Source organism: Hylobates moloch, unplaced genomic scaffold (assembly GCF_009828535.3).
Source record: "Hylobates moloch isolate HMO894 unplaced genomic scaffold, HMol_V3 SCAFFOLD_12, whole genome shotgun sequence".
NCBI lineage: Eukaryota > Metazoa > Chordata > Mammalia > Primates > Hylobatidae > Hylobates > Hylobates moloch.
The window spans coordinates 11370286-11383865 of record NW_026652287.1 but is presented as its reverse complement, the minus strand read 5'-3'; the positions used below and the strand labels follow the sequence as shown (position 1 = coordinate 11383865).

The following is a 13580-nucleotide window of genomic DNA, read 5'->3' as shown; positions in this document are numbered from 1 at the left end:
TAAAAGAGATTTACAAAAATACAAAACAATGCCATTCTTCTTTTTGTTTTGGAAAATATAATTATTTCTTATAAAAATATGTTATTTCTTTTTTCTTATTTATTTATTTTTGAGACGGTGTCTTGCTCTGTCGCCCAGTCTGGAGTGCAGTGATGTGATCTCGGCTCACTGCAACCTCCGTCTGCCTCCTGGGTTCAAGCGATTCTCCCACCTTAGCCTCCCGAGTAGCTGGGACTACAGGTGTGCTGGGTAATTTTTGTATTTTTAGTAGAGATGGGGTTTCACCATGTTGGCCAGGCTGGTCTCAAACTCCTGACCTCGAGTGATCCTCCCACCTCAGCCTCCCAAATTGCAGGGATTGCAGGCGTTAGCCACTCTGCCCGGCCAAAATATGTTATTTCTATTAACACGTCATGGGTTTTCTTGTTATTTTAAGATAAATTTAAAATCTAAAAAAATTTCTTAGCCAGGAGTGGTAGCACATGCCTGCAATCCCAGCACTTTGGGAGGCCAAGGCAGGCGGACTGCCTGAGCCCAGGAGTTTGAGACTAGCCTGGGCAATGTGGCAAAACCGTGTCTTTACAAAAAAATACAAAAATTAGTTGAGCGTGGTGGTGAATGCCTGTAGTCCCAGCTACTCGGGAGGCTGAGGTGGGAGGACTGCTTGAGCCCAGGAAGTAGAGGCTGCAGTGAGGCACAAGCACACCACTGCACTCCAGCCTGGGCGACAGAGCAAGACTGTCTCAAAAAAAAAAAAAAGTCTGTTTTAATTTTTTTTTTTTTTTTTTTTAGCTAAAGTCCTCTCACACCAAACTCAGTTTAAATTTCTAATACAGTCAATATTAATAAATACATAGCCTACATAAAAGAAAAGCTCTTTAGGGTCCCCATAATTTTTAAGAGCATGAAGGGGTCCCTGAGACCACGAAGTGTGAGAACTTGATGCTGTGAGCCCCCCGAGGCCAGGGCGGGTCAGCCTCATCCCGAACCTGCAGACAGAGGAAGCACACAGCCAACCTTCATTATGCTGCTCAGAGGAGCTTCAAGCAGGCTGGGATGTACACGCCATTGATAAGTGAAAACGACTTGATTAAATGGCGCAAATGTTTGAATTCTAATAAACGGGACACAGAAGGCAAGGCAGTCATCGTTCCTTCCACAAATACCAAACACACATCTGCCACGGCCTGAAACAAGGTCCTGGGGGGCACAGGAGTGAGGGAGACGGCTGCTCCCCATGAGCTATTTGGGAAGACAAAGACATTAGTCGCTGAAATCCAAAGAAAACATGGAAAAGTCATGTTCAAGCGTTCTTAGAAGCAGCAGAGGCTGATTTCTGGAGGACTCGGAGGTCAGGGTGGAGAGAAGCCAAGTGGGCAAGGCTGCGGGGCCTCAAGGTGAATGAGGACAGAGCAGCCTGCACAGAGCAGGCCGGGCCAAAAGGGACGGCTGGGGACCAGACTGCAGCGGGGGACACAGGGTGAAGCACGGCCCACACGGCAAGAAGAGGGTCGGTGGGGGGGGGCGGTGGGCAGATGGCAGAACTGACTCTGAGCCAGGTGGCAGGATGGGAGGCGGCGCCAGAGGCAAATCTCCTGCAGGGGCTGGCGGGGGGCTTGGGGCGCGTGTTGGGGGGGCAGACTGCACGACACCAGCAGGGACATGGTGGAGAGGGGAGTCTACATAGGCAGCCCCAGTGACAGGGCAAAGGGAGGGGCCAGAAGAGGAAAATAGGTGGGGCTGCGTATGTCACAGGTGGGTAACACGTGAGAAGTGCCCTGGCAGAGCAGAAGGGCTGGGAGAAGAGTAAGAAGGACTCCAAGGGTTGGGCCAAGCCTGCATCTGCCATCAGTTCCAGAAGCCATGTCAAGCTGAAGACAGTAAGAGACGTAGAAAAATGGGGTTTCCTTCAACCAGCACGCACTGTGCCAGGTACCAGAGCTGCAAAGATAAGATGGCACCCGAGACACGTTTCCTACAACTGGGCCCAGCACATGGGGGCTGGGAGAGAAAGTAATGCCAAAGAGAAAAAGACAGTCGTGGGTTCATTGCTGGCACACACTGAGTTTTAGGTGACACCGTTCTAAAAACCAAGAGTTGCTATAGACAAGCTCTTTTAAATTCTATAGGATCCAATGGGTCACATAGACCCAGTCTCCAAAAAATGCACATCCATGCATGCACACAGACAAAAATGCATTTAATTTCAGGACGGCTCACAAATTCCCCGAAATCCATGGAAATGGGGTTCGGGTACCAATTAAAAGCACAAGCAGTGAAACTGAACTTCTGCAGCAAAAAAAACAATAGAGTGAAAAGGCAATCTACAGGATGGGAGAAAATCCTTGCAAACCAGAGACCTGATAAGGGTTAATATCTAAAACATATCTAGAACTCCTCTAACTCAGCAACAAAAACCCCCAAGAGAAAACCAATTTAGGCCAGATGCACTGTAATCCCAGCACTTTGGAAGGCCAAGGCAGGAGGGTGATCACCTGAGGTCAGGAGTTTGAGACCAGCCTAGCCACCAGAGTGAAACCCTGCCTCTACCAAAAATACAAAAATTAGCTGGGTGTGGAGGTACGTGCCTGTAACTCCAGCTACTTGGGAGGCTGAGGCAGGATAATTTCTTGAACCCAGGAGGCAGAAGTTGCAGTGAGCCGAGATTGCGCCACTGCACTCCAGCCTGGCCAAAAGAATGAGACTCTGTCTCAAAAAAAAAAAAAAAAAAAGAAAGAAAGAAAAAAGAAAATGAAAATCAGTTTAAAAACGGGCTAAGGACTCAGACATTTCTACAAAGACAGACAACCAATAAGCACGTGAGAAGATGCTCAACATCACTAAGAATTAGGGAAAAGTAAATCAAAACTACAGTGAGATGTCACCTCATACACATTAGGATGGCTACTAAAAAAAAAAAACAAACTAAAAGCCCATAACATAACAGATGTCGGTGGGGATGTAGAAAAACAGGAACCTTCGCCAGGTGCGGTGGCTCACGCCTGTAATCCCAGCACTTTGGGAGGCCGAGGTGGGCGGATCGCGAGGTCAGGAGATCGAGACCATCCTGGCCAACATGGTGAAACCCCCATCTCTACTAAAAATGCAAAACATTAGCCAGGCGTGGTGGCGGGCACCGGTAGTCCCAGCTACTCGGGAGGCTGAGGCAGGAGAATGGCGTGAACCCAGGAGGTGGAGCTTGCAGTGAGCCGAGATCGTGCCACTGCACTCCAGCCTGGGTGACACAGCGAGACTCTGTCTCAAAAAAAAAAAAAAAAAGAGAGAGAGAAACAGGAACTTTCATGCACCCGTGGTGGGAATGTAAAACGGCACGGCCGCGGTGGCCAACAGTACAGAGGTTCCTCAAAAAGTTAAAAATAGAATCATCATATGACCCAGCAAGCCCACTTCTGGGCACAGAGTTGACCCTTACACAGCACAGGATTGAACTGTGTAGGCCCACTTATATGCCGAGTTTTTTTCAATAAAATTATACCGAGTGTGCCTGCGTCTCCTGCCCCCTCTTCTACCTCCTCCATCTCTTCTGCCTCTGCCACCGCTGAGACAGCAAGACCAACCCCTCCTCCTCTGCCTACACAACGTGAAGATGATGAGCATGAAGACCGTTATGATGATCCACTTCCACTTAATGAACGATAAATATATTTTCCTTATGATCTTCTTAATATTTTCTTTTCTCCAGCTTATTTTATTGTGAGAATACAGTATATAATACATACAAAATATGTGTTAATGGACTGTTTTTGTTACTGGTAAGGCTTCTGGTCAACAACAGGGCTAACAGTATTTAAGTTTTAGGGAAGTCAAAAGTTACACACAGATTTTCAACTGCACAGGGGTCTGATGGTGCCCCAACCCTTGTGTTGTTCAAGGGTCAATTGTATATCCAGAAGAATTCAAAACATGATATCAAAGAGATATGTGCACACCCATATTCACTGCAGCACTATTCACAATAGGCAAGAGGTGAAAGCAATCCGTATGTCCATCAACAGATGAATGGATAAAGAAAATTTGAGCCAGGTGTGGGGGCTCACGCCTGGAATCCCAGCACTCTTGGAGGCCAAGGTGGGCGGATCACTTGAAGTCAGGAGTTTGAGACCAGCCTGGCCAACGTGATGAAGCCCCATCTGTACTAAAAATATAAAAATTAGCCAGATGTGGTGGCGGGTGCCTGTAATCCCAGCTACTCAGGCAACTGAGGCAGGAGAATCGCTTGAACCCAGGAGGCGGGGGTTGTTGTAAGCCAAGATTCCACTGCTGCACTCCAGCCTGGGCGACAGAGCAAGACTCCATCTCAGAAAAAAAAAAAAAAAAGAAAATTTGGTATAAACACACAACAGAGTATTAATCGGCCATAAAAAAAAGGAAACTGTCATATGCTTCAACATGGATGAACCCATTATGCTCAGGGCTGTAAACAAGCCAATCCAATCACAGAAAGCCAATTACTGCATAATTCCACTTCTATGAGGTCCCGAGAGGAGTCAAGCTCTTAGAAACTGAAAGTGGATGGTGGTTGCCCGGGTTGAGGGAGGGGAAAGGGGAGTAGAGCTTCAGTGGGTACGGAGTTTTTTCACAAAATGAAAAAGTTCTAGGGATCAGCTTCCCAAAAACGTGCATATGGTAATACTACTGTACTGCATACTTAAAAATGATTAATGTATTTTTTGACCACAATTTGAAAAAACAAAACACAAGAAATATGCGTGAAAGGAGATGGCTGAGGTGTCTGGGCCTGCGGGGCATCGGCAGCCAAGGAGGAAGGGCTCACCCTATGCCAGGCTGGGCCTGCAGATGAGCGCAGCAGGGCCGAGGAATCCCGTCCCTCCAGCCGAGCCTGCTTTTCCACGGGGACTGGGAGATGACTCCTCCACAGGGAGGACCGCCGGCCCCCGGGGAGCAGTGCCCTGGGGAAGGCAGAGCATGTGGGTGTGTACAAGGGGATTCAAGGGCAAACCCCGCGACCTCGCCCCGTTGCGGAAGTCCACGTCCACTGCCCTGTCTGGGGACGAGACCAGCGGCGCGGGGCCACTGCCGGAGCTGAGGCCAGCCGGTGTGGAGGGGCGGGCCAGGCTCTCCGCGGCGCGGCTCCTCAGTACCATAAATCACTCCTTGTTGGGGGCAGCCCCCTGAGATGGGGCACTGACCTTCCACCCAGACTTCTGACTCTGAAGGCAGGGCCGGAAGGAAGGAAGGAAGGCCCCAGAACCGTCACCCAGAACCGTAATGTTGGCAACGGGGTCACAGACAGGACAGGCTGCCTGTCATCTTTAATGGCAGCAACTTCAAAGTACCTGGGCACCCTAGGAGGGCAGGAGCAGGAGGCCTGAGCCTGCGAAGCGGCCAGCGCCCTCCCGTCCACAGGAAGAGCTCTCGGGGAGTCCACAGCCCCGGCTTCTCTGTGTGCGGAGGAGCAGCCAGAGCGAGCAGCGGTCAGACACGCGGGCCGGCATGCAGGGGCCTGAATCGAGCGCAGGGCTGGGCGGGGGCCGCACTCACCGCGATGCACTGCCGCATGATGCAGCTCTGCTTCATGCGCCCGGGGCCCCCGAACTTCTTCATGTCCTTGCAGAAGTGGCACTCTCCGCACTCGGTCCGCAGGCAGGCCTCGCACTTGCGGCATCGCGTCCGGCGCCGCCGAGCTCCTGCCGTTGTCCGGTTGGCGGCCAACTTCACCGCGGAGGCCGGGCCCAGCTTCCCCTTGGGCCGACCCACAGCCCGGTTCTGCAGGGGAACAGACAGGACTGGTCAGATGGGGAGGCTGCAGACCCCCGGAAAGAGTGTTAGGGAACAAACTGTGTACCCCAGAAAGACACGATGGGGGCTCTAAACCCCATTCCTCAGAGTGTGATCTTTATTTGGAGATGGGGGCTTTGCAGAGACCGTCAGGTTAAACGAGGTAATTCAGGTGAACGCTAATCGAGTATTACTGGTGTCCTTACGAAAGGGGGACATTTGGACACAGAGACAGACACGCAAGTAGAGAACGTGTGTGAAGACACAGGCCTTCCACACACTGGAGCCCTGTCTACAAGCCAAGAAGTGCCAGGCATGGCAGCACATACCAGGAGCTGGAGGCCCGGGGAAGGACCCTCCCCTAGAGCCCGCAGAGCCAGCCCGGCCCGCCAGCCCACACCTTGACTGACTTCAGACTCCTGGCCTCCAGAACTGGGAGAGAAGAAAGGCCCGTTGTTTTAAGCCACCCTTTATGGCAGCTCTAGGAGAGGACGACAGAGGGCGCGTGCTTCTTGCCGCAGCACACAGCTCGAGACCTTCCATGGCCGCACCCACAGGCTCAGACCCTACCCACCTTTCCCACCTCCGTCTGCTCCCCAAGAAAGACTGCAAGGGGCCACACAATTGGTCTCTCTTCCCCCAGCCCGGAAGGCCAACCCCACCCCCACAAGCCAGTTGGCTGATGCCCACTCATCCCGTCTGGTCAGTTTACAGGCTGCTTTCTTCTGGAAGCCCCTCCTGCCCACCTGCACTGGGTTCAGGGCCCCTCCGGGGGATCCTGTTAGAGCGCTCATGATGGTAATCACCTGTTCCCTCCCTTTGAGACGGGGCACAGGAGGGCACTCACCACAGGTGTCTTGTCCGCCACTGCACCTCTCCATGAGCCAGCCTGGCATGCAGAATGCACTCAACAAACCAGAACCACCCCAGGGAGGATGGGATAGTAACCTTCAGGTCCCTGACTACTCAGATCTTCCCTAGATGGGCTCCAAATGCTCCCTTCCCTGGGACTCACAGAAGAGAGACAGTAGATGGAGCTGGGCTAGTAGCTAAGCCAGGAAAATGGGACAGCCACAGCCCCTGCCCTCTGGTTTCCAGCCCCAGAGCCTCCTGCAGACCCAGGATCTACGGGGGAGCCCTAAGCTAGCTGCTGAGGACACTGTCCACGGAGGTCCCCTGTCCACTTGGGACCTATAGTGGGAGGGACCAGGATAGGAGAGCTTTTCTTGTCTGTGGCATCTTTCTGGAGAGCCTGGGGTGGCTGAGAAACGGTGAAGTCCCTGTCAGGGAGACACGTGGTCACCCTGGAAACCAGCTGACCTAACGGCGTCTAATGCCTAAAGCCCCTTTTCAGCTAACTGAACACCCTTTGGTCCAAAGTCCCACCCTCTTCATTTCAGTGACTTGTCATACTTGAATCCCCAAACAAAACCCCATACTTTTGGGAGCACACAGACCCAGGAAAGCTGTTACTATTCATCCACTCCAATGGAGAAGAAGGTCCACATCACAGGGACCCCCTCCCACAACACACACAACTCCCTGCACCCTAGGGGCTTCCTAGAAACTTCCAACTGCATAGGAAGAAAAACAGCCCCCCTTTCTCCTCAAATACAGCCTTGCCACCATCAACTTTCTTCTCCAGTGCAGTGGTCCCTGCAGAAAGCCCGCAGCCTCACGTGCCACCCACTTTGCTGTCAAGACCTAAGCAGATCCCTCCCTCCGATTCACCTTCCCGCAGCATTCAGGGAGCTTCCAGGCCCCCATCAGCCTGAGTGGCCCCTCAGGAAGCACTGGAGCTCTGGGCCTCCATCCTGCTTAACCTGCTGTGAACCCCAAAGAGGAAAGGGAGGTGCTCCCTGGCTCTACCACCCTCATCTCCCACTGGTCTTCCCCAGCTGCTCAGGACCCTCAGTCATGCCTGCCCTCTGCTCTGGGGCAGCCCAGCCGGAGGCCTTGTCACAGGGAGGGCAAGCCCTGGACTGCAGGGCCACCCACAGGCAAGCTGGCCACCACCAGTCACCTGGGTAAAGGGACCATCCAAAGCAGCAAAGGGTGCCAGGAACGGTGGCTCACACTTGTAAGCCCAGCACATTGGGAGGCTGAGGTGGGAGGATCACTTGAGGTCAGGAATTCAACACCAGCCTGGGCAACATAGTGAGACCTACAAAAAATTTTTAAAATTAGCCAGGCGTGGTGGTGTGCACCTGCAGACCCAGCTACTCAGGAAGCTGAGGTGGAAGGATTGCTTGAGCCCAGGAGTTTGAGGTGGCAGTGAGCTGTGATCATCCACTGTACTCCAGCCTAGGAGACAGAGCAAGACCCTGTCTCAAAAAACAAAAAAGGAAGAAATCCATCCTTACAATGACGGCCAGATGCCCCCAACGTACTCGCATAGTCCCACTGTGATTAGCACCTTCCGGGGGCCAAGTCCACCACACACTGCACACGTCCATCCAAGTCAAGTCTAGCTGCCCACGTGAGAAGTAAAACAAGATCAGTTTTCAGAGCTTTGTGGATTTGAGAATGGCACAGAGCAGACTGTGAACCTGAAGCTGAGCAGCCGACAGAGCAGCCAAGGCCAGGCGAGGCAGCGCTGACGACTGAGATGACGGCCATGCCACGTGAGGGTAGGGATTCCCTGAGCACCCCCATCTGCGGGCACCATGGCGATCACTTTACTGATGATATTACCTAACTTTCCCAATAACAGCCCTGCAGAGGATGCCTTCATGTCCCCATTTTTCATATAAGAAAACTGAAGCCAGTAATTTACCTGTGGTCATGGAACCAGCAGGATGCGTGGACTCCGGAGCTGTGCTCTGAACACACTAAACCACAGCAAATGCATGTGCGAAGTGCAGCTAGGGGCCCACAGACCCACTGGGATGGCCACGTGCTCCTGGAAGGGCTTCCCAGGTAGTGCCACGATGCCTTAGTGCGAACGGTGCCAACAAGAGGTGCAGAGAAGCACAGCTACTTCCAGAGAAGCAGAAACCCAAAAACGTTTCTCCGTGTCATCACAGCCCACAATAGCACTTTCTGATTCTACCCCTCCAAAGGACAGGTGCCCTGTTACCAGCCCACTCCTCAAATACCACAGGCAACACTGTGGGCAGCATCTGAGGCCTCCAGTGAGGTGTGAAGTGACCAGCGTGTGGGCCACCTCCCAGGACAAACCCAGATCCCCAGAGCCAGAGAGTCTAAAGACGAGCTTCTCTGGTGAAAAACGGAAAAAATTCCAGGAGTTCAAAGAAACTCCAGGTATCAACAGCCACCAAGCGCCTCTGGCCTCCCTGCCCCAAGGACAGTGTCTGGGCAAGTGAAAATGTTGGGCCAATCCAGTCTGAGTCTCGAAGCTCCTATGTCACTGCAAAACAAGCCCATTTGCCTGCACCATCCAAAGCACCTTCTCATCCAGCCTATGGAAAACAACCTGCCTGGACCTCAACAGCAGTTGAGACATCCGGGAAAATCGCAGAACACATACCAGACAACATCCCGAAAGAAGAGGTGTGAGAAGCTGCAGTCTCTCGAGACCTTGATGAGGCCCTGTTTAGCCGCTGCCAAATCAGGCCAGGAAGGCTTCTGCTGCCGGCAGTGGCCCCCGCCTGGCTGGTCAAGAGTTGGTTCAGCGACAGAGCAACGCAGGATCCTAATGAAGCCCACTGAAAAACCCACAGGTAAGACAGATCTCGGAGGACTCCATTAAAAAGTCCAACTGGGACTCTGCAGACCCAACCAGGAAACGTGATGGCAGAATACAGAAAACGGTGACACAAAAAGGGACAAATGGAATAAAAAGGAAGGTGAGTCCGCCAGAGCTCTCTCCTTTCGGCACACAGCTTTCTCTGTCCTGGTATCTTTTGGGTGCTACCCAAAGTTTCAAACGCCAATGCTTTTCTTTTTTTTTTTTTGAGATAGAGTCTCACTGTGTCACCCAGGCTGGAGTGCAGTGGCGTGATCTTGGCTCACTATAACCTCTGGCTCCCGGGTTCAAGCAATTCTTGTGCTTCAGCCTCCCGAATAGCTGGAATTACAGGTGTGCGCCACCAAGCCCAGCTAAGTTTTGTATTTTTAGTAGAGATAGTGTTTCGTCATGTTGGCCAGGCTGGTCTCAAACTCCTGGCCTCAAGTGATTTGCCCGCCCCAGCCTCCTGAAGTGCTGGGGTTACAGGCATGAGTCACTGTGCCTGGCCTCAAACACCAATTCTAACTTCCACTCTGTCCCACCCCTGTCCCAGCAAAGGAAGTGATGGCATCCCCAGACATTCATTTATGAACCAGCATCCCCAACACCAAGGCCACTTGTTGATTTTATCAGCCCAGGAACCATATCCTGAGCTCATGATGAAAGGTTAGGAAAATCTGGAACATGAACACACACACACACACACACACACACACACACACACACACACAAATATGTTGGTATTCCTACACCTCTTCTCCATCAGCAACTCAAAAGCATTGTCCTTTAAGTGAATGCTATCAAGGTTTATTCATTCATCCCACCAATATTTGAGTTTCTCTGGTCTACCAGATATTATCCACCAGAAAATGCATGGGCAGAACCTCTTCAATCCCTCAGCTCTAAATTATAGGGATTAAAATTGCTTGGATTAACCCAAATTAAAGGAAAGACATCCGTGTTCATGAATTGGAAGATTTAATATTGTTAAGATCGGTTATACTCCCCAAAGTGATCAACAGACTCAACACGACCCCAAGCAAAATCCCAACTGGGGCTGGGCACAGTGGCTCACGCCTATAATCTCAGCACTTTGGGAGGCCAAGATAGGCAGATCGCTTGAGCCCAGGAGTTCAAGACCAGCCTGGCCAACAAAGCAAGATTCCAAAAAAATAAAAAGACTAGCTGAGTGTGCTGTCACACACCTGTAGTCCGAGCTACTCAGGAGGCTGAAGCTGGAGAATCACCTGAGCACAGGAAGCAGAGGTTGCACTGAGCTGAGATCAAGCCACTGCATCCAACCTGGATGACAGAATAAGACCTTGTCTCAAAAACAAAATAAGAATTCAAAAAATAAAAACAAAACAAAAACCCAACTGACTTTTCTGCAGAAATTGACACACTATCCTAAAATTCATGAAAATGCAAGAGACCTGAAATGGCCAAAACAATCTTAAAAAAATAGGGGGATGGGGGTTGGGGGCGGTGACTCACGCCTATAATCTTAGCACTTTGGGAGGCTGAGGCAGGTGGATCCCTTGAGGTCACAAGTTCAAGGCCAGCCTGACCAACATGGTGAAACCCCATCCCTACTAAAGATACAAAATAAGCCAGGCGTGGTGGCACATGCCTGTAATCCCAGCTACTTGGGAGGCTGAGGCAGGAGAATCACTTGAACCCAGGGGGTGGAGGTTACAGTGAGCCAAGATCGTGACATTGCACTCCAGCCTGGGCAACAAAGGTGAAACTCTGTCTAAAAAGGCCAGGCGCAGTGGCTCACACCTGTAATCCCAGCACTTTGGGAGGCCGAGGTGGGCAGATCACAAGGTCAAGAGATTGAGACCATCCTGGTCAACCTGGTGAAACCCTGTCTCTACTAAAAATACAAAAATTAGCTGGGTATGGTGGCGCACGCCTGTAGTCCCAGCTACTTGGGAGGCTGAGGCAGGAGAATCACTTGAACCCGGGAGGCGGAGGTTGCAGTGAGCCAAGATCACGCCACTGCACTCCAGCCTGGCAATAGAGCGAGACTCTGCCTCAAAAAAATAAAAAAAAAAAGACACACACTTTCTGATTTCAAAACTCACTACAAAGCTACAATAAACAAGACTGTGATGGTAGTGGCATAAACACAGACCTATAGATCAATGGAACAGAATTGAGAGTCCAGAAATAAACTCATATTTTGACCAAATGATTTTTAACAAGGATGCCAAGGCAATTCAGTTGGGTAAAGAATGGTCTTTTCAACATATGGTGCTGGGACGAATAGCTATCCACACGCAAAAGAACAAAGATAGACCCCTACCTCACACCATATATACGAATTAACTCAAAAATGGATCAAAGACCTAAACACACAGCTAAAATTATATACGTCTTAGAAGAAAACACAAGTGTAAATCTTTATGACTTTGAATTAGGCAAGGGTTTCTCTGATATGCTACCAAAAGCACAGGTGTCAAAAAAAAAAAAAGATAAATTAGACTTCATCAAAATTAAAAACTTTTGCTGGGCATGGTGGCTCACGCCTGTAATCCCAGCACTTTGGGAGGCCAAGGCGGGAGGATCACCTGAGGTTGGGAGTTCGAGACCAGCCTCACAAGCATGGAGAAACCCTGTCTCTACTAAAAATACAAAATTAGCCAGGTATGGTTGCACATGCCTGTAATCCCAGCTACTCAGGAGGCTGAGGCAAGAGAATCACTTGAACCCAGGAGGCAGAGGTTGCGGTGAGCCAAGATCACACCATTGCACTCCAGCCTGGGCAACAAGAGGGAAAAAAAAAAAAAAAAAAAAAAACTTTTGTGCTTCAAAGGGCATTATCATGTGCAAAGGCCCATAGAATGGGAGAAAATATTTGTAAATCATGTATCTAGCAAGCAGTTAGTACTCAGAATATACAAAGAACTCCGACAACTTAATAATAAAGAGATGAATAGGTAATTTTTAAATGGACAAAGGATTTAAATAGCTATTTCTCCAAAAAAGATCTACAAATGGCCAGTAAGCACATGAAAAGATGCTTAACATCACTAACTAATAGAGTATATAATTTGCACTGGAGACTCATTCATTAACCCCCTAATTCACACATCCACCAACTCAAGTGTTTCCTGGCTGTGAATTATGTATCTGATTTGATGCTAAGTGCTGGGACTACAGAAATGAGTAAAATGTGTTCCCTAGTCTGAAAGGCATTACACTCTGGAAGGAGAAAGACATGCAACCACATAAATGCAAGGCAACACCATTATGATGACATTAAAAACTAACATCTAGGTTGAGGCAGGAGAATCGCTTAAACCAGGAGGTGGAGGTTCCAGTAAGCCGAGATCGTGCCCCTGCACTCCAGTGGCAGAGCTGTTTTTGAGACAGGGTCTCGCTCTGTCGCCCAGGCTGGAGTGCAGTGGCACGATCTCAGCTAACCGCAGCCTCAACTTCCCAGGGCTCAGGTGATCCTACCACGTCAGCCTCCTTAGTAGCCGAGATACAGGCATGTGCCACCACACCAGCTAATTTTTCTTTTCTTTTTCTGTTTCTTTTTCTTTTTTTTTTTTTTTTGAGCAATGGAGTCTCACTATGTCACACAGGCTGGTCTTGATCTTCTGGGTTCAAGTGACCCAACCGACTTGGCCTCCCAAAGTGCTAGGATTACAGGTGTGAGCCATCGAACCTGGCCAAAAGGTAACACTTACTTAAGTGCTAGTCATTCATCAATATCTGTATCAACAATCTTTTTTGTTTTTCTGGTAGGGATGGAGTCTTGCTATGTAACCCAGGCTGGTCTTGGACTCCTAGCCTCAAGCAATCCTACCACCTCAGGCTCCCAAAGCTTTAGGATTACCGGCATGAGCCACCATACTCTGTATCAATAATCTATGAGGAAGGAATTACTATTATCTCCATCTACAAGTGAGGAAACTGAGGCATAGCACAGTTAAGTCATCCGCCCGATGTCATACTATCAATGAATGAGAAAGCTGAGATACAGACCCAGGCAGTGGCTCTAAAGCCTGGACCCTGGCATGCTAACCCAGAAGAGATGCCTCATATCATGGATAAGGGAGGCTGGAAAAAGCACCCCAGAACATAGGAGGTGGTGACTAAGGTGGGTCTTAGAGGGAGA

At 50.2% G+C, this 13580-nt stretch overlaps 1 protein-coding gene across 6 annotated transcripts in view; it reads right to left on the bottom strand.

The window, feature by feature from the left end:
- KDM2B (lysine demethylase 2B) overlaps nt 1-13580 on the bottom strand; it is a 110580-nt gene that overhangs the window by 63147 nt on the left and 33853 nt on the right. For all 6 annotated transcript variants that reach the window (XR_009208827.1, XM_032168469.2, XM_032168466.2 and 3 more), the window contains exon 2: nt 5524-5748. Coding sequence is in view for 5 of the 6 variants with exons in the window: in XM_032168466.2 (XP_032024357.1) it covers nt 5524-5748 (225 nt within the window). In the remaining variant the exon portion in view is untranslated. The remainder of the gene's footprint in view (nt 1-5523; nt 5749-13580) is intronic.